At 41.3% G+C, this 25,957-nt stretch overlaps 3 protein-coding genes across 9 annotated transcripts in view; 2 read left to right on the top strand and 1 right to left on the bottom strand.

Annotated features, from left to right (window-relative positions):
• LOC146202888 (FIGNL1-interacting regulator of recombination and mitosis-like) overlaps window positions 1–16,136 on the top strand; it is a 45,772-nt gene extending 29,636 nt beyond the window's left edge. Inside the window, exons 17-23 of one of the 5 annotated variants that reach the window (XR_014703797.1) lie at window positions 1,724–1,873; window positions 2,002–2,190; window positions 2,951–3,061; window positions 8,148–8,336; window positions 9,991–10,146; window positions 10,416–10,576; window positions 15,948–16,076. Coding sequence is in view for 4 of the 5 variants with exons in the window: in XM_084588441.1 (XP_084444567.1) it covers window positions 1,724–1,873; window positions 2,002–2,190; window positions 2,951–3,061; window positions 8,148–8,336; window positions 9,991–10,146; window positions 15,948–16,082 (930 nt within the window). In the remaining variant the exon portion in view is untranslated. Of the gene's footprint in view, window positions 1–1,723; window positions 1,874–2,001; window positions 2,191–2,950; window positions 3,062–8,147; window positions 8,337–9,990; window positions 10,147–10,415; window positions 10,577–15,947 lie in introns of all 5 variants that reach the window. The other 4 variants (XM_084588442.1, XM_084588441.1, XM_084588444.1 and 1 more) reach the window with 4 other exon arrangements.
• Window positions 16,137–20,417: 4,281 nt separating this feature from the next.
• Window positions 20,418–24,666, bottom strand: peng (Pumilio and CPL domain-containing protein penguin). Its single transcript, XM_084588440.1, has 2 exons — window positions 23,098–24,666; window positions 20,418–20,973 (listed from the first exon to the last, which is right to left on the bottom strand). The coding sequence occupies exons 1-2, from the start codon at window positions 24,562–24,564 to the stop codon at window positions 20,455–20,457; spliced, it is 1,986 nt and encodes a 661-aa protein (XP_084444566.1). The 5' UTR covers window positions 24,565–24,666; the 3' UTR covers window positions 20,418–20,454.
• Window positions 24,667–24,862: 196 nt separating this feature from the next.
• The window catches only part of LOC146202886 (torsin-1A-interacting protein 2-like), a 32,449-nt gene continuing 31,354 nt past the window's right edge, over window positions 24,863–25,957 (top strand). For 2 of the 3 annotated variants that reach the window (XM_084588437.1, XM_084588435.1), the window contains exon 1: window positions 24,863–25,017. The gene's annotated coding sequence lies outside the window, so the exon portion shown is untranslated. The remainder of the gene's footprint in view (window positions 25,018–25,957) is intronic. The other variant, XM_084588436.1, reaches the window with a different exon arrangement.

Here is a 25,957-nt window from a genome sequence, read left to right as displayed (position 1 = left end):
TAGTCACATCTAGATTTATTTTAATTTTAAATTGTAAATAATTCAGCTTACATCGGTCAGTTATGCGGCGTGCTATGTGAGAACTCTGCGACCACTGTTTTCTAATAGGAACCAAAATTCGGGATGCATTGTAAGTAGCTTGATATCTCAGGAAGGAACAATTGCAGTCAGTTAAGCAGTAACAAGGTGCGATAGTTCCAAGGAAAGGAAAGATGAACTTTCTCACACAGTGCACTCAATATGGACATCTGAACTTTGCCATGAAGAAAGAGGTGAAGGAGGAGGTAAAATAAGAGCAAGAGAGATATGGCAGCCATAGTGGAGGGCTTAAGATTAATTATGGCCAGCTAAGCTTCCTTAAAGAGTATCAACACCAAATTTTGGTGGCATTTTCCTTCTTGTTAATGATGCATAAGACAATCTTGTATATAGGTCAGCAAGTGGTTTTCAACGCCCACCACTAACTAATTTATAATTGAATTTTCTTTTCTTACAAGTTTCGGCTTCAGAACCGAGAGATGTCTATGACGTCACAATCAAGTTTTGGTTATGCAAGGCATGAAAATGCAGCGATATAATCGCTGACTCTTCATTTGTTCTGATTCTTGTTCTACAAGCAGGCTAGCTTTAGCTTTATAGCGAATTCAAACTGCAAAGGAAGGATATATTGCTATTCATTTTCACGCCTTACGTGACCTAAGCTTGACTTTGACGTGAAACAGGTGAGAAAAGAAATTCGATTATAAATTATTCAGCGGTCATAGGCGAATATCACATGGTGATCCAAGTACAGTAATGTCTTACGCATCATTACAAAAGAGAACCCAAAAATTAGTATCTATATACTCCTTTAATAGAGGGCAGGGGTTTTTGAGGCCGAAAAATCGCAAAAGCAGTTTTAGAAAACAGCATTTTCAAAACTTGCTGTTCGTATTCTACATACCTGTGAAGTTTTTAATTTATTGGATGAAGTTAAAATTGTGCAATTCGAATTTATAAATGCAATTTATCTGTCATCTCAGTTCAGTTTATTTATTCTCTTAAACACATATTTTAGGCTGTTTGCAAGTTTACAAGAAGAATATATCAGCATTGCAGATAGAGCAACAGTTGTTGCCACAGGCTGCTATGTTATTAAAAGCATGCAGTGTTGGAGTAGATTTTTCAGTTGATGCTTACGAATGTTTTTGTGCACTTTAATTTAAACTGCTTGTTAATTTGTCTTATTTACACTGAATTTCAACTCATTGTAAAATATCTAATACTATATTTATATCTAATATCTAATATGTTGGCATAATTTGAAAACTACTCTAAACAATGCATTCCTTGTTCATTATGCTCTCTAGGCACTGTTATTGATAGCTTCCTGATAAGTGATTTTTTTCTCTGTTGTAAACAAAGGAGTGCAAATTTATACCTTGGTAAATAATAGACAAGCAAGAAATTGATTGCATAATTTAAATCACCTCAACAAATTGAATGTGATTGCTCAGCTTTGTTACATTTAGCCTAAAAATAACAAAAATTATGGGCCTTTTTGCATTTTGCTTTCGATGTAATGTATCTGCCACAGCTACCACAGCTGGGAGATTCAGTTCTACGACCTTGCTCTCAGCTGCCAAACATAATGGCCATTAATCCTGTGTGCAATTGCATGAAGCAAATGAATATGGGAGCATGCAGAAGCATTTTATCAGTCTTGTGTGTTTTGCCTTTTCAGGCACTGCTGATGCAGTTACATGCTGATGACTTGCTGGTCTTAAGTTCTTTGCCATTATCCAAAGTGATGCCTACAGCTAAGGCAGATGCAGTTCAACTTTTGAATAAGTTCCTATGCAAGACGATAACACCCGTCGAGCTGAAAACTTTGGTATGGCTTTTGATCATTTGCATCTGCTTTTTCATACAGTAGGTGACTGTTATGATTGTTGTTGGGTAAAGATCACATGAAGCCATGTTGAAGATGGGTTGTGCTTTCTTTTTTTTTTTTTTTTTCAGGAGTGCCTTCTTCATCATCTCAAAACTAGTTCCAAAGCAAAGAATGACCACCTGCCTGTTTCCATCCTCTTGAAAACCCTCAAGGCTATTCCATATGACCATTCTTTGATTTGCAGTGCTCTGGTTAATTGTCTCATCTCACTTATTGTGTTACAAATAGCTCACCTAAGTACCAGTTCGATTACTGATGTAAGACTTTTATTTCCTCCTAATGCATGCAATTTCCCTTTTTGTGTAAGCACTTGCTTGAACCATTTACTGGCAGATACCTGGTCGCCTTACTGAGTTGAAATAATTTGGCCAGTATTTTCTCTGAGATCTGTTTATCGCATACTTGTAAAGCATTCGTGGCTGTTTGCACAACTTACACTTTGTTACCCTGTGCTCATGCATTCGGGTTAAACCTGCAGGCAGCAGCACGTATATTGCATTGCATGTTCTGCTCTCTTCAGAGCAAGTGCAGCATTTCCATCACATCATCTAAAAGTGCGCATTTTTCGTTGATCTAAATTACATTGCAAAGCTATTCATCGTGGTACTACAACTCATAGCAAACTGTTCTTTAACATGTTCACTGCAGCATGGGTCACCAGGGGGTCTTATTCTTTAATTATTCATTATGTGATTGGCGTACACTGTTTGTCTGACAAATAGCACTCTTGAGAATGTTGAATTGACTTAAGTACCCTTACTCTCTGCAGTACTGTTTCTTTGGTGAGGTTTTGTGCCATATTGGTGGCTATCTTTTTTGTCCACCTTCGCAGGATATTTAGGAGTGAAAATTCAAAGGGGATAGGTTAGGGCATTTATTATAGGTAGCTTTTTGTTTAAATTCCGAAGACATTGCACAGCTTGGTTATGGCACCTGATACACCCACTGTGGTGGGCTTTTATAGAAGTACTGTCATTTACACTGTGTGAGAAATAATAAACATTTTATATTTCACAGGTGCTAAGCATCATTGAGTCATTACAAGATAGTGGAGTTGACTCTCTACAGACAATGACTGCCTTGCATCTTTCATCATTTGGAGCAATGCGCAACCTCTGCGGCTCACAGGTGTGTTCACTATGCATACTTTTATCTCTCACAATATCTTAAGACAACAGACACATGAGCCCCTCTTTTAAAGCATGTGTTTGGAGTACTGTGTGACGCTATGGACTCCGAGCACCTATGGTTTGTCATCCGTGGCATTGCAGTGTCCAAGGAGAAGGGGATCCTGGTAGTTGAGCTAATGCTGAATGTCTGGACATTCAAGGCCCCTCGGCAGAGGAGAAGCAATGCGCCACTTTGGCCTCCACTTCCTGTAGGCAGCACCTACAGGCTAACCAGACTGGGGAAAACTGGCATTCACATTTTCCTATCCTCCCCTCCATCTTTCACTTTGCATTTTTCTTACAACTCTCCTGTCTCCACCTCTCTTCTTGGATTATTCTTTCTGCTCATCATATTTTTATAGCTCCAAAACTTCTTCCTCGTGATCACCCTCCCGTTAAAACCAAGACAGCTGCTACATTTTAATAACAAGAAAGGGATCGACTTTCTGCATTTCCACGTGATTCACAGCAAACATGCTAAAGTAATGACGCTACTTGTTTCACCATTTGTAAATTGCAAAGACTTTAACTGAGGCCACAGGCAATGGCTACTAGAGTAGGAAGATGGGAAATGGCGACTTTTGTTAGAAGTGCGCTACAGCCTCCGGCATGAAAAGCTTTGTCAAGTGAAATTTGTTTTAGGACATTCCAGTTACAGTCAACCCACACTGCTCACAGAACATTTGAACTGGAGTCTTCTCGAATGATGATTTTTGAACCAGAACATCTAGATAGGCTAAAAGAACAAAATGTAACATGTTTACACTTATAGGATCAAGATCAAATGAGAGAACAAAAACATTCAAACAAAATACATTGCCCTCAATTTTGTATCAGGCTTTCTTCCAGAGTCCATTGAGGTAGGTTACGCAAAGGCCAATCTCAGGCTTTATATCCCAAACCCACACCGCTGCTTCAAGTAGAAGTTGCCGGGGCCAGCACAAGTGCGCACAATGTGCCTTTCGTGAGCATTCCTCTGAGAGCTCAAAGTTGAACCATGTCTTTATGTAAACTGTAAGGGCAGCCATCCGGCTTACTCATGGTCTTGCCCAGCGGGGAAGAAACAAAAAGAAATAGAGACACTAAATGTAATCGGGAATAACATTTTGAGGAACACAGAAGTGACAACTGTCGTTGGTGCAAAAATCCAACTTACTTTGTTGTGATGCAACAGGGCTCAGCATCACAGCAGTCTTCGGTGCCTTCCCAGGCCACATGCAGTGAGCAGGAGCATTCATGCCCCATGTAGATGTGAAACAAGTAGTGTCATTACTTCAGCATATTTGCTATGGACCACATGGAAATGCCAAAAGTTGACCCATTTCTTGTTCAAAAATGTAGCAGTTGTCTTGGCTTTAACAGGAGGGCGATCACGAGGAAGAAGTTGAAGTGAGCGCTTGTTGTATTCATTTATGTCTCTCTGTGTCCACGTTTTTTTTTTTTTCTTCGCTCTTGTAAGTGATGTACTCTGTAAAGCAGGCCGTGCAGAGTGCTATGTCAGCAGGCCACAAGGCCTCACCCCCCTTGAGACGAGGTCCAAAACAATCATACCCATGCCTTCTACATGATCATCCAGCACGTCTGAGAATGTGATGAACACAGCTCCTCCTTTCCCCTGCTGCAGCAGCGGCAAACCTTTCTCCAGGAAAAAAAAAAAAAAGGAAGAGGGGAGGGGGGTGGGGGTTAAAATTCATATGACTGGCCTAAAAAATTATAAAAATTTTCTAACCATTGCCTTCTTAGACCACTGGAACTGTCATGTAAGAGAAAGAAGATGGCTACACAGTATGAAAAAGCCCTGAACAATGTTTGAGAGGAGCTGACAGTTTGCAAGCTGAGCCAGCGTTTCGACAAGGGAACGTCTTTGTCTGGGCAGCGCGATCATCACTGATGGGGTTTAAAAGCGCTTTTGCTTCCTAAGAAGAAAAGGCAGGGAGGAAGGGGGGGGGGATAAAGAAACTGGGCAAGGAATGAAAGAATATTTGTTGGGTATGAATTTCAATGAGCCTGGAACCGAACCGCTGATTCCGTCACCTGAAGAAGAAATTAAAAGCGGCAACAGCAGAAAAAACTACAGTGCGAGGTAGATGATGATGAGAGTACCTAAAGCAGGTTCGTGACCACACATTTCTTGAAAGGGGACAAGCATTCCAAAGGGACCTGATTAGTAATACAGCTACAAGGGAGTAGTTAACAAGAGTTTTTTGAAGGGAGGAGGGAAGGACAATTGAATAAAGGAAAGCAAAATAATAACAGGTCAGAGTAATTTATATCTGCCAGCCTGACATTTGAAGAAAAGTGTTCAAGAGGGAACCAAAGTAAGAAGTGATAAGAAGGAAACACATTTGGAAAAACATATGCAGTTTATGCTATTGCGAGAGGGGAGAGTGTAATGTGCTGTGAATAAACAATGAACGCTTTATGGGATTGTTTCCCGGCTAGTTACGGTGCAGAGGGAATATATTCAAGGGATTCTAGTGTTCCTTTAGAGATATTTATTCCTGTTGGTTCCAATGTATTAAATTTATGGATTAGATATGCCCCCCTATATTTGCTGACCCTTGAAGATTTAAAGCCTGACTTGAGAATAAATAATCTAATTTCGTCAAACTTATGGCCATTCTAATTGAAATGCTGTGAAACTGCTTTCTGGAGGTTTTCGCCTGTGTCTGCCCTATGAACATTTAGCTTTATGTTCATTGATTGCCTTGTCTCTCCGATGTATTTTTATAACAAGAGGAGCATTCTTGAAGGTAGATAACATTTGACGATGTGCAGCTAAAGCCCGATTTTATGCGAAAAATGAAATTGCTTGCAGTACTTTTGACCGTGGAGCGTTTTTGTAAATGATTTCACATCTTACATCAGGGTCAAGAGCAAGGATGTGGCTATGTTGGATGCTTGTTGGCTACTTTAGAATGCAGTAGAATATCACTGAGGTTTGTGTTACGTTTGTATGTTATCCTCGATGCCTCCTGGAACATCTTCTTCAGGCATTTGTTACATATATTAGCATGGAGTGGCATTTATGCAGAATATTGTTTATGTTTGGAAGGACACACACATTACAAACAGCATTATTTATGCTGACTCTCTCTGCATACATACAGCCTTTTAATCCAGAAATGCAGTTGCACCACCACTTGGAGACATACACAACATAAGAACAGCCACTTCTCAGGGACTAAGCATAAATATCTGCTGGGTCCTGAGTCATGTTGGAATCAAAGGCAGTGAGAGATTAGACATATATGCTGCTCGAACTCATAATTAACGAATCAAGAAAATAAATGCTTTTTAAAGATTGCATGAAGTTATAGTGCACTGTAAGCTAAGGAATAAATGGCACTCCACTTGGAGTAACGACTTAAATAATAAACTGCACTTGGTAGAGCCTTTTTGGAGGATGGAAATCATGTGCTCACCATGTATATTTCTAAAAATGGATTTTATACAGTCTTTGCATAGGACACACACACACGCACCTTACATGTAACTTCATACTGACAAAGCAAGACAAACCCTTGTGTGATGCATGCAGACATGTCTTCATCATAAATCATGTCTTATATTCATGTGCACAATTTAATGCACTATAAAAAAAAAAACATTGTACTTTGTTTTACAATAAATATAGTCTTTGCATAGGACACACACACACGCACCTTACATGTAACTTCATACTGACAAAGCAAGACAAACCCTTGTGTGATGCATGCAGACGTCTTCATCATAAATCATGTCTTATATTCATGTATACAATTTAATGCACTATGAAAAAAAAAACATTGTACTTTGTTTTACAATAAATACATCCTTTTCATTCAACATTGCTTCTAGTGGAGAATGCTCTTGTTGCCTTCCCTTATATCTTTAATTTCTTATAAGTAGTAAAAAAATTTTAGGACACTTTGGAGACTAAAGTAATCAAAGGCGAAAGCCTGAGTGCTGCATTCTGCTACGCGACAGTTGCGCGTGTAGCGATGAATGCTGCTACAAGTAAAGCGAGCGACTACTCTTGCACATTCTGCAAGTGCATTTATTCAATGAATTCTGCTTGGCAGCGACAAGATCACTCTCTTTGTATCTTCGTAGTTCTATGTTTACTGTTGTGTGGTTGATTTTACCGGGTGCACTGCATTAATTAGTGATCAATAAATTAAGCAACTGTCGCAATTTAGTAATTATTAATTATACTCGTTTAATTCATAATTAGTCATCATTTGCAATTAGTGATTATTTATTTAATTGGTCATTAATTAGTAATTGATCATTTATTGGAATATGGCCGTATAAGGCACGCATTCGAGCATACTGTGGTGGTGCTCTGTGATTGGTCGAGACCTCCATGACGTCATCCCGTCTCGACCAATGAGAGCCGCCGCAAAAGCGTGACACTTTTGCTGACGACAACGATGAGGCAATAAAAGCTTTCACCTTATAAGTCTTGAACATATCATATAATTGAAAAATTTGCAATGCATACAACAAGAAGACTTTTTTAACCGTGTGTTTGGTGCATGATAGCCTTGGCTACCTATGTGCCATAAAACCATACAAACACAAAGGCGCATGAGCAGCTTTTTCTGCAGTTACTGTTGTCAGTGCCGCTGTTGCAGTGCTGTGATATCCTCAGTTTAGCTAGCTACTACCCAATGAGGATTTTCCCAGCTTGTTGTTTTGTGTTTTATATCATTTCCCAGAATGTGGCCTGTGAGCCACATGGGGAAGGTGAGATTTTGAATGTGTGCCCTCAAGAAAGTGCTGGTAGCAGTCATGCGATCTCTTTTGGTCTGGGGTGGGATGCGTTGCTGTTATTCTGTCACTTCATTTCCCATGAAAAAGATGAAAAGTCAAAAGCCCTATTTTGCCATCAGTATTGAAAGCTGCTAAGCAGATCCCTGTCTGCATGACAATTTTGAATGAACCTCAGTAATTTAATTATTGGTGTGGGTTTGGTGGCTATGATTTACATAATCGTGCAGTGGCTTATCTTGTGATACATGTGGCGTTACAGCTAAGCCATGCCTTTTATTTACTTTCAGAAAACCGAGGTTCTTGAAAAGCTGTCAAGGTCGTTTGCCTTACTTTTGTCATCTGAGAACTACATAGTACAGTATATGGCAATGCTGTCATTTGCTCAGTTTGCACAAATCACAGAGTACAACAGTGTCATTACTAAAGCAGTTGAATCTCTGTCCCTAAAACAAGCAGTGACATCATTTCTTATGAAGGTAAGTTGTGCACCTTTAATTGATGTTCAGAATTTGTAGTAGTAATGAGGTTTAGTGGATAAAAGAGGTAAACAAGAGTCCTATATTTAATAATTATTGAATGAATAACGAGTATGGCTGCATTTTTGTGTCATCCAGTGAACATTAACTCTTTAGTCAATATCTGTCATACATAAACTAATGCATCAGTATAATTTAGTTTAATTTTCTTCTTGTTGTTGAAAGTGTCGCAAAATCAGGTGTAAAATAGTTAGAACCTTTACACACTGATTAATGTACAACATCATGTCCACTTTTGTGGTCACGCATGTCTGGCTGTGGTCTGCACATCACCATGTACTGCAGCCAGCACAGGCTTGCTGTGAAGCAAACTAGCATAGGCAAAGAAGAAGGGACCACGCATTATAAAGCCTGGGAATTCTTAAATACCGAACAAATGCCCCGGTCTGTCGCACGCCGAAATTACTGGAGTATTGGAGGGGGCGCTTTCACGGTACTGCACCGAAATTCAAGATGGCGATGACAATATTTTTTTGCCAGGAAAAAAAAAAATTGCTGAGTGCACAGGGATCTAATTTTTTTTGTCTGATCGCGTCGACTGGGCTTAGAAATGTGCACCGTGGCATCGGAGAGCCGCCACGCTTCGTGTTCTCGCTGTGCAGCTACCCCCAATGTAAACTGTTCAGTGCCTGCCGCCAATGCGCCCCGGCGCGCTATTCAAATATGTTGGCGGTTATCTTAATTCAATTCAGCACCAGCTCCTGCCTTGAGAGCGGCCATCTCTCCTCTGGTGGTGCGCATTATATGTCTCTGTAGCAGTGGTCATGCGACGCCGGCCGTCAGCCTTTGGCTGTGTCAGTATCCGGGCGAGCCGGCACCATGCGGCACCTGCCATTTTTGTTTGTGATGTTTTTGGCAGTAGAGATTGGATTGGATTCTTGGACTGGATGGGGCTGGCAGTGTGGCCTGGATGAGGGAGCGGGGAGGTAGTGTGTCGTTTAGGGGAGATAAGAGGGGAGGGGGGGGGGGGGGGGGGGGGGGGCTTGCTTGGGATTTTACAGTATGCATCAACACTGTGGTGCAAACACATCCAGATACTGTGCAGCTCAGCTCATATGCCATATATTTGACCCCCCATTAAGGCCAGTGGCACTTGGCTATCGACCTAAAATATTTGTCATTTATGAGCCTACTTTGGTATAAACGGTCAGCACAGCTCTATTCATCAAGCTGCAAAAATCTTTGAGTGGTGAGAAGATTCTGAGGAGTATGGTCAAGCGGGCTTATTCTGAGGGGTTAGAAAGTCATATGTCATGCTAAGAGTCAAGCGACTGACTGATGGTGGCCAGTTTGCACATTATTATGGCCACTTCTGAATTTTCTTTTCTTCTTTCAGGCATAAGTTTACCCAGTGAGGAGGTCCAACAAAATTTCATTCTTACCATGAGACATAAGTTATGCTGAGGCAACCAAAAAGAATAAGTAATGAAAATTCTCTTGCCCTACTGCGTGATATTGAAGTTACATTGGTATCTATATTAGACTGCTGATATAATTAAGAACTCTTATGTACTGAGAATATTTCTTGAGCACCTTTCTGCAACCCGTAATTCTGACGAGCACCTTGACATTAAATGTGCCGGTCTCACTTTAGGAAGACCTGCAAAAGCCCTTTTGTTGGCCCAGTTTTGTGAGACGCCAGGAGAAAATGTTGTCCTGCTCTTGGAAGGGTGCTGCAAAGGATTCCCAAAGCAACCAAGACAGCCATGTGACAAAAGAAGCAATTCCTGAAAAGCGCAGGAAGTGCGAGGTATATCGAAGTTCCTCGAAATAGCTAATTTCTAGTGTTTTTACCTTTCAAAGGTTAAAGCAGCTATAAAGCTTTACTCAATATGGTATATTGCACCTAGGTCGAGTAAAATTCTTGTCCATTTTATTGCATCACAAAGTGGAACACTGTAATATGTGGACAACCCATTGTGGCATTGTTTTAATGTGATTACTAATTTCGTGTCGCAACCTACTGGTCCAAGTGCTGATGTTTCTGATATAGTTTGTGCTGTGGTGTGCTTTATCTAGGATTATATTCTAGGAATAAGCTGAAGTGAGAGACAGGCTATGATACATAGTGCACAGAGTCACTTGGCTGCATCATAACAGCTGCACAAAATTGATATTGGCCTCGACTGGGTATGGCACCGCTGCTAGAAAGGGGGCACTCACCCATCCTGCTTTTCCAGGTTAGTTACTTGAACCATTGCACTTGTATAAAAATCAGTAACTATTGTTTAGTAGCGGTGTCGTGCCCAGTGGAACTGTGGAGTGTGGGGAAAAATTACCTGCTGTTGCTGTCGCAATTCCGCGCATCATTGCTAGATCTGCTATGGCTTCTTTGTGGTGACATTGAAGAGAACCCTGGTCCTGATGACATTGCCCTCACACCTGTCATTGATGCAATAAAAAGGCTAGAGTTAGGGCAAGCGGAAATATTTGGCGAGCTGAGAGGTTTCAAAGAAAAACAAGTAACTACTGACAATCAAATTCTATGTCTAATGGAGAGGGTATCCACCCTTGAAACCGCTATTGCTTCCCCCAGCGTTGGTTCAGCTGTTGTTTCTGGCAGTGATGCAATGTCCGATATTTCAAAACAACTGCAATCTATTCATTCGAGATGCGATGATGCAGAGAATAGATCTAGACGGTCAAATTTGCTTTTCTTCGGCATTTCAGATGACGCCAAAGAGGACTGGCTATCCTCAGAACAAAAGTTAATAGACTTTTGCGCTGAGCACTTCAATAGAACAATTACAGGATCGCAAATCGAGCGCTCGCATCATATAGGAAAGTTTTCTGCTGACAAGCATCGACCAATAATTGCTAAGATGGCTCATTTTAAGGATAAACAAACAATCCTATCTGCTGCTCACAAACCAAAAAATTCAGCTTTTCTATCAGCGAGGATTTTTCGCCTACCACACGACTCGCACGTAAAAAACTAATAGAATATGCTAAGGCTGAGGATAAAAAGTTCAGGTTATCTGTGGATAAAATGTACATGGGCAGCAAGATATAGATTTACAACAAAGAAAAAGACTCTGTCGTTCTTTACAGCTAGCTAGTAACGAAATCGGGCGCCGCTACACGTGCGATTGCTGCTTTGAGCGCTTTGACACCATATTTATCAGTAACTTATGCCAATATTCGCAGCTTGCTTCCAAAACGTGACGAGTTTTCCTTCATTGATGACAATGACAATATTACTGATATTCTTATATTAACTGAAACCTGGCTGCACCCTGATATAGACAACAATGAAGTTCTGCCTCGAAGAAATTCTCTATATCGACATGACCGTTCAGAAAGAAAGGGTGGAGATGTTTTGCTTGTCCGTGTCTTTCTTCCTTCCGTCCTTCGTGTACTTTCGCGCTATTTTCCATCATGAATGTTTTGATATGGCCATCAAACAAACACTCAAATCTTTTACTATCGACACACTGCCTCCACTTGAAGTTGTCTGGATAGCCTGTACTTCGTCTCAAACAAAGATGCTGATAGGTGTCTGTTATCAACCACCTGACTCCGCAACAGCATCAAGGCTGCTGTTTTGCAATACCCTTGCGAGCGCATCTACCTTTTTGGTGATTTTAATTTTCCAGATATTGATTGGTCTTCTTTATCTGCACCATATCCCGCGACTTCCTAAACATGACTTTGGATTTCAATCTGTCTCAAAGTGTAAACAGTCCAACACGTGGCTCCAACACACTGGATCTTATTTTCAGTCGCGCTCCTGACACTGTAGGCGACATTACGTATTTCGATGAATTCAGTGATCACAAACTAATGCAGTTGCCAATCCGATTCCCTCACAAGCACTCCGGTCGCGATATCAAGATCATAAGGGACTACAATAAGGCCAACTATTCACAAATGAATGCAGATTTTAATGCATTTTATCACTACACATTCCTACCACCATTTAATTCCAGATCAGTAGATGAAAACTGGGTTCTTTTTAGGGATAAGATCTGTCGGTCGACCTCTATGTCTCGTTAGTTCGAGTGAGCAACGACAGGTCATATCCTTAGTTTAATAAATCTCTCAGAATATTTAAGAAACAAAAAGAAGCACTTATACAAGAAAGCTTTGTTTACTGGTGATCGGTCCAATTGAAAAAAGTATAAAGAGTGTGTGAAAACATACTGTGCTGCCATACGCGATTCTAAAGATAAGTACTTTTGCTATGACTTCCCGCTTTACTAAAATCAACGCCCAAGAAGTTTTGGCAGACGATTGCACCGCAGAAAGATCACTGTCACATTTCATTACAAGACAAAACACATTTACCTGTTCCCAATGAAGATTGCCCATCAAAATTCAACCAATTCTTTTCGTCTGTCTTCACGAAGGTAGACTATTCCAGTGTACTGTTTTTTCCCAAATAGGACTGGACTTTCATGGAGCCCATTACTATAACTTTTGAGGGCATATCACTTTTGATAGATAGCCTAAACCCTTCTACCTCTTGTAGAGCCGATAACATCAACTCAAAGTACTGAAAAATGCAAAGCCTATATCGAGTGAATTACTTTCAGGTATCTTTCAACAATCGCTAGAGTCTAGTCAACTGCCTGCAGATTGGAAAATGGCTAAAGTAATTCCAGTTTTTAAAAGCGATGATAGAAGTTCTCCTGATAGCTACAGGCCAATCTCGCTCATATGCATGTGTTGTAAATTACTCGAGCATGTTATCTCATCTAATGTCCGTCGTCATCTTGAGTTTTGACCGCTTTTTCTTTCCTAACCAGCATGGCTTCAGGAAGGGTTACTCCTGTGATACACAACTGCTCTAGCTAACAACTGACCTGAATTTCAATATGGATGATAACGAACAGACTGACTGCATCTTCCTTGACTTTTCAAAAGCCTTCTATTGTGTAGCCCATTGCCACCTAATTTCCAAACTCTTAGCCATTTGCCTTGATTCTCTAACTTTATCATGGATTCGAAATTTCCTTACCTTTCGCGAGCAGTTTATGTTAGTCAATGATTACTCTTCATCAGCAGCTTATGTCACCTCAGGTGCTCCACAGGTCAGTGTTTTCGGACCATTGTTGTTTCTTATATATATATATATATATATATATATATATATATATATATATAAATGATCTACCAACTAATACTTCTTTCTGTGTGCGTTTGTTTGCTGATGATTGCATAATTTATCATAAAATACAATCTACCGATGATCACCTCGCTCTTCTGCAGGACCTCAGTTTTGTTCACGAGTGGTGTGAAAATTGGCTAATGATGCTTAATCCCACTAAATGTAAAGTAATGACTCTCAGCCGTAAGCGAACAAACTCTAAGTTCTCTTACCTCATAAATAGTGTACCTGTGACTGAGACTTTGTCCTACAAATACCTAGGTATTCAATTAACATCAAACCTTTCCTGGTCCGAACACATTACCTCCGTCTCTTCTAAAGCATCCCGTTCATTTGGTTACCGCCGCCGAAACCTTATGAAAGCACCTGCTCATGTTCGTAAACTTACGTACATAACATATGTATGGCCCCAACTGGAATTTGCGTCTGCAATATGGTCACCATACCAGAATTACCTGCAAGCAAAGCTAGAATCAATACAAAACAGAGTGTTAGGTTTATCTCCAACAATTACAGTCGCAAATCCAGTGTATCTGAAATGAAAAAAGGACATCTTCTTCTGCTCTTAGCTAGTCGGCAGACTCGGCACTGAGTTGCACTTCTGTGCCTGTTGCACAGGTATGTTTACAGCAACAGGCCTTCACCGCTTCCACTTAACATTCCACTGCGCACATCTAGGTGCTTACACAATCATATCAGTTTCTCGTGCATCTTTGGACGTACAAAAGCCTTCAATTCATCCGCATTCCCTCGCGCCATATCACTAGAATGATCTCCCTGAATCAATTGTTTCATTACCCCGCCGGGGTGACGCAGTGGTTACGGCGCTCGATTACTGTTCCCAAGGTTGCGGGATCGAATCCTGGCTTCGGCGGCAGCTTTTCAGTGGAGGTGAAAAGCAAGACGCCCTTGTGCTGTGTGATGTCAGTGCACGTTTAAGATCCCCAGGTGGTCAAAATTTTCGGAGTCCTCCACTACGGCGTCTCTCATAGCCTGAGTTGCTTTGGGACGTTAAGCCCCACAAACCAGATCAATTGTTTCATTAACTGATCTTGTTGCATTCAGTAAACGCGTGCTCGACTTGTATTGTTAGATAACCCCTCCGCATTTCTGTACCTTTGTTGTTATATTCTGTATGCATTTCATGTATTTTGTTCTGTGTAACCATGCTACACATATCCCGCAATTTCTTGGATATGTGGTATGATTTAACATCATGCATTGCTTGTTGTTTCGCCCATAATTAATGACAGTCTTTTCTTATTGTAACCCCCCTTACACAATACCAATCGGGGCCTGTAAGGTTCAATAAATAAATAAATATTAACATTCTTTCACTTACTGTGCTGCCATTTCGGAGTAGCAGTGAATAAAGTACACAATGCTGGGCTTACTTTTTCCTAAACTCAAGCAAGCATGCAATGAAAATCAGCTCGTACACAAGTATGGAGCAGAATAATCTCAATTCGAGAGGTTTTGGTCTGAAAATCCTGACATTCTGAAAACTGAAACTGTCTCACCTGCAAACTTACTGGCACTCAAGCTTTACTTGCAGTGTTGAGAGGAATTGCACCAGCTTCGTATATGATGATGCCAAAGCACTGCTTACAAAAGTATGCGTTAACGTTTTTGCTTTGAGAGTGCAGTGCAAAAACGTGAAGGCAACGAAGCCTCATTTGGAGTTGCCTGAAGGTAGCTTGACAATGCGTGGATTTGTTCTAGTTGGTTCACCTTATAATGCCATCTTCGGTGTTAAAAAGAGCAGAAGCAGACAAATAGTGGTCCTGGGTCGGCAGTGTGTGATGAAGCACTGAAAGTTCCTTCCTTGGTCATAATTGAGAACTGACCAAATGTCTCTCGACAAATCTGAAAAAAAAAAAAAAGCCACAGCACCGATATTTTACGAGAGATATTTTTTTCCCGTTTCATATCAGACTTCCGCAAAAGTGCCCAGTGTGCTGCTTTGTATTTGTTTTTAACACTGTGAGTTGATGAGAAGCTATTCTCACAACTAAAATAGCCGAATCATTTTCTGCCTACACTTACTACCTATATTATATAGCTACACACTTTTCGCTCTTCAGGTACTAAACCAATAAACTTGGTTAAATTAAACAAAAAAATCATGCCTTTTATGGTTTTGCTCTTGAGATGTCCATAGACGTGATCATTTGTGGTGCTATAAATGCGGAAGAAAAAGCAACTTTTGTCCTAGAAGTCTGTGGCTCACAATTTGATTTCGGCACTGCACCATCTTTATCATCTCACATTGTAGCAGGGACCATCAAAAATCTTTACTAGATCAGTTGTTGGAGACAGTGTGGCCCTTAAGACACTGTATGGTAATCGGCTACTTACTGAACACATTGTTTCGGAGCTTTGCTCTCACCTCCTTCCCTTATTTGCTCTTCAGACTACATTTCATCCTTTTCTTTCCACAGGATGAAGCCGAAAAGCTAATTGGAACTATTGAGAATGCAGTATCAAAGTTGCTGCATGTAGAAAACCTTGGTGCAATGAAGCCACGCCTTTCTCGCCTTCAGGAACAGATGAATGTTATTCTCAGCAGCTTGTAAAGAGAGTGTTCCACAACTGTAAGATAAATAAAGGACTTTTTATCTTCTCAGCTTCCAAAAGAGTTGTGTATTGCTTTCATACCTTGTTGTAAACAAGGTCCAATAATGACCAAGAGTATATGAACCTTTGTAAAACTACTTTTGTAGCTGTGTAGGAAGGCACACTAGAAATGCATTATTGAAGACTGTATCGTTTGTTACACTCAGCGACAGCTCTTCTTGGCAATGAAGAGAAAGCTACAGGGGCAGAACATCTGTCACTGCCATTCTGCATATTAGTTTGGCCGTAAGACAGTGCACTTGATAACCTGGCGCATTGCTCTCTGCACGGTTGCTGCATTTCATTGTTAGTGTAGCTGGCACCCTCTTGCAAGCTTCTTGTAACAAGAATGAATTCATTGTAATCAAGAGAATTGTTTTTGCCTTGACTTTTGTACAGTGAATGTCGGCAGTCATATTAGAAATATTCACCACATGATTAAGAGAAAAATGAAATCCATGGCTATATTCTTCTGCACGAAAAGGGTGTGTGTTTTGGCTCCCTAGCTTCGCACCACTGCCAAAAAAACTTGTTGCCGAGTGTAGCATTTGTTCAGCAGAGAGCAATGGGCTGAATTTAAATTATCTATCTACAATGGTGAACAAAATCGGCTTTCTAGCTATTTCCGGACAGCACTATAGGCCACATTATGTGAATGATGGTTTCCAACGCATTGCCGAGTGCCAATTTCCGCATGCGAGAACATGTCACCTCATCTAGGCAATAGTATGGCAACTGTAGTTCCGGGTTTCATGTGGTTCACTTTTGTTGCAGGCAGTGACGTAGAAGAAATTATTTGTAGCAGGGTGGCCTCAAGTGCAAATAAAAATGGTGCGAGCTCACATCAGGACGTGCAACTAATTTGGTGCCATTCACACGATTCTGCTGTGGATTTTATGCGATAGTGCATACAGCTCATCTGGTCGAAAAGACGTCACGGTAACCCAGAATCGAGAAAAATGTGGAGGCATGCATGTGATTTCATATCACAATTGTGGTGCAACCATTCTTTGTGCAGCATTCAGGGTGTCGTCAAACCATTTCACTTCCCATTTAGCATCCATATGCCAGTCAATTTGGAGGCTAGTTTGCTATATGAATTTGAACCGACATATGTGCCTCCAACTGTATGCCACTGCAAGTGTAGGTGCCCACTGAGAAGCAAGACAGATACTGTGCCTTCCTTTCCCTAAAAGCTAAACCAACTAAAGGCGTTTATATAACACTTTGCTTAACCCTGTGCCTGTGTCTCAATGCCGAAAATTTGTGGAATGAAAAGGCGGCCTTAAAGGCGCTATCACGTCTACTCTAAAGGTGAAGCTTAATCATCCCAATTGTTTCCTCATGACAGCGGTAGGGAAGACTCAAAAGACGACTTCACGAGCTCCAACTTCAGCTTATAAGGCAAACATCAGCCTCGAACTTCAATTAGCAGCCCTATGAAAGCATACATTCCATATCGGCTCACTTGTGAGTAGTTACGCATGTTCACTCTGTGCACCCAGTGTTTTATTTCCACTTGCCAAGGTTTCAACAACTAGAAAAGCTCCGGCCCGCGGGGTAGCTTCTCCAACTTCAACTAAGTGTGAAGTTCTTTCAGCAGCATAGAGTTGGGTTTGAGCATCTAACTTTCAGGGAACGGCTCCAAGAGCAGAGTTTCAATTTTAATGGCAAACTAGTTCGCCCTGCACCACCATCTGCAAAATGCATCACAATACATGCCAGCCATAAGCTCAAAAAGTTTGAGAACTCAGAAACTGAAGCTGTGCTGAGAGCTGAAAACAAATTTAGCAATGTTGTTAAGAGAATGGTGCACCTTCAAAATACACTTGAGCACATGACATACTAGTTTGTGGGCGATTTGGCTGCACTGATTTTCGTTAAAAGTCGGGACAACGGGTATGTCAAACTTGCAACAACTGCTTTGCTAAGTGAACGGTGATCATGGCTTCCGAATCACACAAAAAAAATCTGCAGAGCCGCACCACATTTTTACACCTATAAAATGAGACTGTGTAGCATATTTTGCACTCTCATTATTTTTATTGCATTTTAGTTCAATACTAAAGTTTTTAATTTAAAACTAATAAATTTGTATGTATTTGACCGATCATCTGAACACCTGCGTTTTAGTGTAGTATGTTACAGCAGAATGATGTAATTATTTCATTCAAGAGTCGCCCGTTTTATTCCAGGATCCTGAAGGAGTGAACACGATAACATAAAGCTCGTACTTACACAAGCTGTATGTTCAACACCAAATTTTGTATATTCTGAGATTTGTTTAAAACCGCTTCTCAATTTTACACCCATGCTTTTCAAGATGGGTGAATACTTTTTCCAAAGATCACCCATTGAAAGATGTTTTCAAGTTACGCATGCTTTAGGTAAATATTTATGTGTATAAAAGAGTGTTTACAATACTACGTTTTGGTATATGTTGCACCACGGTTGGTTGTTTAAAGACATTTAAGGAAAAAATTTTTCATGTCACCTCAGTATCTCATTTCTTTATGGTCCCAAAAGAGTTAAGTTGACTATATAAAATAAGCCAGAAGCATCAAAATTCCTTAGCTTAAAATTGTTTTGTAATATGCTCTTCGTTTAGGTTACTTTTTTTTTTTTTTTTTTTTTTGTAATGGAGGAATTGTCTGGCAGTCGTGAATGGTGGGCGGAACTTCACTGCAGACTTGTGTTGTAACTGACCATAGCAATGCTCAGGACCAATATATTAATCCACCCCGCCGCAGTGGTTAGGGCACTCGATGGCTTTGCCCAAGGATGTGGTATTGAATCCTGGCTATGGCAGCCGCTGTTCAATGGAGGCAAAAAAAACAAAGCGCCTGTTTGCTGTGCAGTGTCAGTGCCCATTAAAGAATCCCAGTTGGCCAAAATTTGTGTGGAGCTCTACACAACAGTGTCCGGACGTCTCCCATAATACAAACCATATTAAGCCTACCATTATCCAAGCAATAAAGCTCATGTTTGTAAGTACAATTTACATTTTTGTAGCTATGCTTGTGAGAGCTGTAATTCTTCACAAATATCTGCCCAATATATTATTAAATATATGCTGCTACCAGGTTGTCTGGAAATCAACTGTTTTGCTCCGGCCACTAAAATATCTCATGCATGCTTGTTTCATCATATAGCAAATTTTTCGTAACAGTAGAGCAGCTTCCACTTCAATGGCATTGCCAACTGCCTTACACTCCATTTCTGAACCTGCTTGTAGCACTTTTACAAGACAAAGGTGACCTGAGTCAATCGGCATGGCGCGAACTATGATCATATTCCTACATACCTGTCACCCCATCAGTTTGTAACAGGTGTGACAGGCACGCACTAAGATAACCACGTAGTGCACATGGCCGTGTTTGGACCAAGCTGCCCTTACCTTTCGTAGCGCTGCAAACAGCTTGCGAAACAGATTATATGCTACAAATGAACACCATTTTTAGTTAAAAAATCGCTACCATTACAAGGAAACCTGCCTGTAACCTGATGCATTGTGACAGTATGTTATGCATTTTTTAGCAATTGTAAAAAATTTTGAATATGACCTCGTGTGTCACGCCTGCACACATAGTTTCCCTTTGTACCACCACACCAGTAAACAGAAGGCAGCAGGTTCTACCTTACAGTACCAATTGATCTTAGACAGCAACTGGTACTATAAAGGTAGAACCTGCTGCCTTCTGGTAAGGACAATGCAGCTTCACCCTCCACACACAAACAACAATTCAGCAGACATTAAGAGTAGGGGAACATAGTTCCTTCAAGAATGAGTTTACACATGCCAGCATTTTTATACAGACCTAACAGAACTGAAAACCTTTTGAAAACAAGAGACCAAATGCAGGGCATATGTGCCCACAATTAAACTGCAACCTTTTCTCTTCCTACAGCAAACATGTGCCAACATGGTAATACTTGCTCTCGGACTTTACTCTGGCAAAAGCTTTAAGCTTCATTGCATGTCACTGAACAAAACAAAAGCACTCAAAACTCTTACTCTTCGATGTTGACATGGTTAATAGCACTGGCAATAGTGGCTCAGAATCACTGCCATAAGGTGACAGCAAGAGACTGTCATGTTACGACAATGACCAGCCTGTCACCGTACACAGGGTGACAGCAAGCACAAGTCATGCTGAAGAAAACATCTACTTCACTGTATTATGAATTAACGAATTAATCTCTGATAATAGTCTTTTTGCTGGCTGAGCTATACACTTGCAAGGTAACAAAGAAATGAAAAAAATTTGCTGTCTCCATATCTGAGGCAACAAGAGTACACGAGTGAAACATTTATTGACATAGGTGTGTTGGTCACACTTCATGAAGTTTTCTGCTCAGGATCTCTGCACCTTTTAGGTTACTCTTTTTCAGAATGTTGTGCTTTCCTTCTAGCGCAGCCTTAACACGTGCAATTGCTTTGGGAATGCCCGTTTCCAATAGCTGTACAAGAAAGAAAGCTCCGAAGTTGCATCCAATCCAAGTTGACATGGTCTCCTGGGACACTTCATCAGCAATCACACCACAGAATGAATCCTCTCCTTTGTCGTCTATGTCCTTGTCGTGGGCAGCCATCTTCTTCAGGAAGAATCGAGCTGGGCCTTGGTCAAACAGATGAGTGTCTTGATCTTTTCCAACCTTGTATGGTGATGCATCAAGTAGCTTGGCTATACTTTTGAATGCAGAGGCTGCTTCAGCAGTGCTAAGGCTCGTCAGGATAACATGAAGGGCAACAGATGTAGGGCCACTACAAGTCATCAGTGCCTCTATGTTGTCACCAATTGCTGGGCCAAGTACAGTAGCAGCTGCTTTGTGAAGTTGTTGCTTGCGTACCTAAAAACAATGAAAGCAAACACAGGTAAACAAGAGAGTGATACTGTACACGGCTTGAAGCAATGTCTTAGCAGCCATTACATTTAGGACTATTAAGCTCAATGAGGACCTAGATGATTTGCTAATCTGATTATTGGCACCTTCCTTGGCATACACTCTGGAAGCTGCATTCGAAGATGTGGTGGCTGTAGTGTCACAAAAATTACATATCTTGGACTTTTTGTGCAGCATAATATTGCCAAGTTCAGCATAAACACATCGAAGTCATATGGCAGTGAATATTCTTGAACCATCAGGGCATGAGAGAATTGGTAATCCAGTAAGAATGCCAACAAGGCTGCTCACCTGCACTTCTTATATTATTCCACAAAGTGGTCATCATCCCTATTTGTTTTACTACTGCAGCACACAAGATTAATGATTCCCAGTGATTTAGATGATTCCACATACTGAAAATACTAAGTTATACCTCTGTCACACGAGCAGATTTAATGTCATTCGATGCATCGAATGTCATTCGGTTTCTTTCGGTGCTACACGGTAAAATATAATTCCATTCGCAAATGGTGGCAATTACGATCAGCTATAAAAAAATGCTGCACTTAAGGAACATCAGTGCGCATAAAAGGCGTTTGAAATCACTGTGTAACATTTTAAAGCTGATCAAAACATTTCTGTACGATAATTCAAGCGAAAAGCATTACTTTTGACTGTGCGGTAGCACTTTAGCCATCAAAATCCAAGCCAAGTATCGAGTCACCCACAAACCCATAGAGTTCCTTACACTAACTAGAGGGAAAGCTGAGGGCGCTGCACTTCAGCCACCATGAGCACGCTAAGAATCATGGGTCGGTGTGCTACTTGTTGCGGGACAGTCGGTTTTTTTCGGGTGCGTGGAGTGGTGTTACTGCAATGTTTCTTTTTCGTCATCATCATCATCATCTGAAGGTGCGTACATAGACCACGAAAGCTATAGTAGCGAAAGCGCAAAAGCAGACGTCGCCAATAAATGGTTTCTGTTTCCTGAAATGCCACTAAAAACTTCCTTCAGTGATTGCGCAACCATAAATATTTTTGTAACGTATTTTTATTTCAAAGTTTGCCTATTAAGTGCAAAATATTGGTATTTGTGCTGCTCAAAACTAAGCCAATAGGAGAAAGAGCCATCGCTTATATTCGATAAATTTCACATTGACATGCTGTTTCTCTCTCTTTTTGCAATTTATAGTCACACTATTCAATCTTGGGACATTATTTATGGTAGAACAACGTTTATCTTTGCATTAGTTTTGGCCAAAAGTTGTAGTTCTGCACTCGGTAGCTCGCTGGCCCATGATGCTTTGAGCGCCCATGGGGGCTGAACTGGCCGTCTGGAAACTCCATGTTAACTCCCATAGACGGCAGCACAGCTTTCCCTCTAGGTAAGAGTAAGAAACTCTATGCACAAATCGATAAATGTAAACAAACAATATGGCTGAACACAGCGGAGCGCGGATACACAGTGCTAAGACGCACGGAGACACGTAGAGCATGCGATTGGCGTCCAAACTGTGAGGCGCTCAGTCAAAACTTTAACTTAGTTCCGAGATAAACATACGGGGAGATGCGGCTACCAAGGAACACAGAGCCCAAAATGATTGTGAGTCGCTGCCATGACTGGACCACTGCTGTGACCGAGAGTAATGCCGTTCCGCAGAGCCTGCAGTGCTAATAATTTTACACCTAAATTAACAGGTTTTAAAACAAAACTTTAGAAATATAATTTTTAAATTTCAATGTGCGCAGAATATGTTGTTGGGTTACTTGTTTCTGCTGCGTATCTGGCGTCAAGAGTACACATTCGGTTCGCGATCGAATGCGAATGAGTTCCCCAAACTCGTTCGATGAAGAATGTCATTCGAACCTAATGACATTAAATTTTCTCGTGTAGCACGGGAATAATGACATTAGATGCTAATGTCATTCGATACGAATGACATTAAATTTGCTCGTGTGACAGAGGTATTACAACACCTGCTGTCCAAGAAGGCTTCCCATACATTTATACACAGGTGGAGCTGGCAGTGAACTGCAATGCACTGATTGTGTTAGTGAACTAATGACCTCATAATTAAAGAAGCTCACCTCAGGATCTTTTTTGCTTGTGCTGCTGCTGTCACCTTCCTTGAGGATTTCCACAACTTGGGGGTGAAAGACGCGACCATCCCTTGGAGCAACCAGGTAAGCCAACACTCTTTGCCCATGCGGATCAGTCAGCAGATCAAGAGGCTCTTTAAACAACTCAGCAACAATGGTTCCCTCAACCAATTTTGTGTCATCAACACAGTCAAAGATGGACAGCAGCACCATGTGACCATGCTCTTCTCGTGCAATTTTGGCAACATAGGTCTTGAATGATTTGATTATTGTCTTGCGGTCTTTTGCAGAGCTGTGCCAGATGCAGTGCATAGCTACACGTGAGCCATCTTTAGTGTGCACCATTTCTACCAGTGAACCTCCTAAAGCTTGAATCATCTCAGACCTTGAACTAGCGTCGGCGTTCTTGAAAAATTCCAGCATGACATGGTGTATAATACTGTGCCGAATGGCTGGCTTGCCAATGATTTTCATGAGTGTTTCTTTTAAATCCTCGATCATTTTGGCACGGTCTGCTGACTCAGCCAGAGCATCTGCAAATGTTATCACTTTATCCCTCTTGAAAAGAGCCCATTCTCGGCTGTAAAGCTCCTGCAGTAACCAGGAACGCTGCAATGCATTGGCATACTCGTTGTAGATAACCTCCAGGATGGCCGCCGCATCCGCATGGTGCAAGAGGGGGACGACGTGCATACTGAAAGCCTTGATGACGTGCTGCTTTTGTTCACTTGTGCCATTCCGGAGGATCTGCCTCACCATGAACTTGGCGTATTTTGACTTGGTCATCTGTACAATGATATCTTTAACTTCGTCAAAGATCATATTACGGTGAACAGCAGTCCCCAAATGCTCCATACATTCAATAACACGAGAAGTATCATGCGCAAAGATCAGCTGTTTTACGTGGCCCTTAACTACTTTGGTCAACTGGGCTAGCAATTCTTCGCGCCTTGCCGGCGTACACGTCTTGCACCGCAGTTCTTCCCAGATACGCTTTGCGGCTTTGGATATCTCGTAAAACTTGTTCTCCTTTTGTTTTCGCTCTTGCTTCCGCTCTTTCTTTTTCATTTCAACCAACTTCATTTTCTTGGGCTCCACTGCGTCATCGTTACCTACTTCCAAGCCACGCTTTCTTGGCGTAGCGCTAGCTGCACCAAACGGTCGTTCCGCTGAGCGCTCGGCTCCCACTGAGCTCGTTGCATCGTTCGCAGCTTGCGGTTTCTTGAGCGTAGGTTTGCCAAGTTTTCCATGCTTTCCAAGTTTTCCGGCCGCAGGTGAAAAGGTTTTCCGGACGTTTCCTTTTCCTTTTTTGATTTTGTCACCTGCCTGGTAGATCTTCGGCAATTGATGAAGTTTCGCTTCGGCATCCTTGTGCTGTTGCTTCGGCAAATTTGTTCTTTTGAAGGACTTCGAAGACGGCTCATTCATTTTCAACTCGCGTTTTTTAGTCTTCATAGCACACAGTGAATGTAACTTTAGGCTAACAGCGGCACGCTAAACACAACACGTGAAGCAACGTGCGCTTTTCGCTTTTTTTTTCTTTTTAGAATCGATGATGCGGGTGACGATCGTGGTCCCTTATTGGTTCCGTCGGGTCTACGCCAAAATCTTGCCGCAAAAAAGACAAGAAACTTTACTAAAAATGTCACATTTTTATGCTAAGTAATTACATTTAAATACTGTGACAAACTTTATTTTTATTGTAATGCTGCTTATGTCTCCTATGCTATCACGTAGCCTACGCTACGAGCACTACGAGCACAATCCAACCCAATCCATGTGCAGTCATTGGCAAAGGAGGGCAGTGAGGCGTTTGAGACGTTAACTAACGGTTTTTTTCTGTTCTTGGTGCACCTACGTTTGGCGCATCGATGTAACTGCCAGAACAGCGTTTCTGCGCTGACATAGGTATTGTGTTTCCTGATTTGTTTTAAATCCCATGTTTCAACGTGTTGTAGTACGAAATCCAGTAAACAGTTAAAATCGCGCATACAAAAATAGAGTTCGCCCTGTAGCAGTCGCAGGAACAGTTGGAAATAGATTGTGAATACATGCTTGCTCGTTCAGATGGGCCAAACATTTTGCGCGTTATGTAAAGCATCTTCGTTTACTGTTCCTTTAGAATTTCGATTCACCTTGACTCAAAAAGAATGGAACGTAATGAGAATTTCGATACGTTGTTGCTGGAAGAACTACGGCAGAAATAAACTGAGTGTGCGTGTTTCGGAGGATATGAGAGCCGAAGGTCACTGTTTCTTTTCTGCAGTAGACTCCTTCAGGTATTCAGGACTACCTAGTTTTCGTGCCCGCCTGTAGGGTAGAAAACGAGAAAGTCGAGTGAAGTTCGGGTGGCGCGTGCCGAAGGTCTGCAGTATGACAACTACTGCTGTTGCTGTTGCATAGCGCAGAGACAGAAGACTAGAGGGAACAGTGGCAGAAAGTTAGCTTGAATTTTTGTCAATTCCTGCTCGTTAGCCAGTGTTAACTAAGCTAGCTTTATTTAGGCTGAAAGTTGGCGGCTCAGTGAATCGAAAGCACTCGCAGTACAGCTTGCAATGCCCCACTGGCATCGGCACAGACGGCCGAGAAATGGTTGAACTGTTGGTGCCTCATTTGATTTCGGAATGCTAGCATTTGCGTCAGAATTGGTTTGAATTCTTTCAGTTAGTCTCCTTGGGCTCATTTAATGCTTCAATTGCTACGAATTCTGAAAAAGGAAAATTCATGCTGGTACTGTTGGGTAACGGATAGCCATAGTTGCGAAGGAGAAGACTGCACACTTTCTGCAGCACATACCAGACATGCTGCAGAAAGTGTGCAGCTTACCTCCCTACAACAGTTTAGTTGA

The sequence above is a fragment of the Amblyomma maculatum genome, chromosome 1, assembly GCF_055883805.1.
Source record: "Amblyomma maculatum isolate TAMU_Amacu chromosome 1, ASM5588380v1, whole genome shotgun sequence".
Taxonomy (NCBI): Eukaryota; Metazoa; Arthropoda; class Arachnida; order Ixodida; family Ixodidae; genus Amblyomma; species Amblyomma maculatum.
Note: the sequence above shows the minus strand (reverse complement) of the source record. Positions and strands in the feature narration are given on the sequence as shown.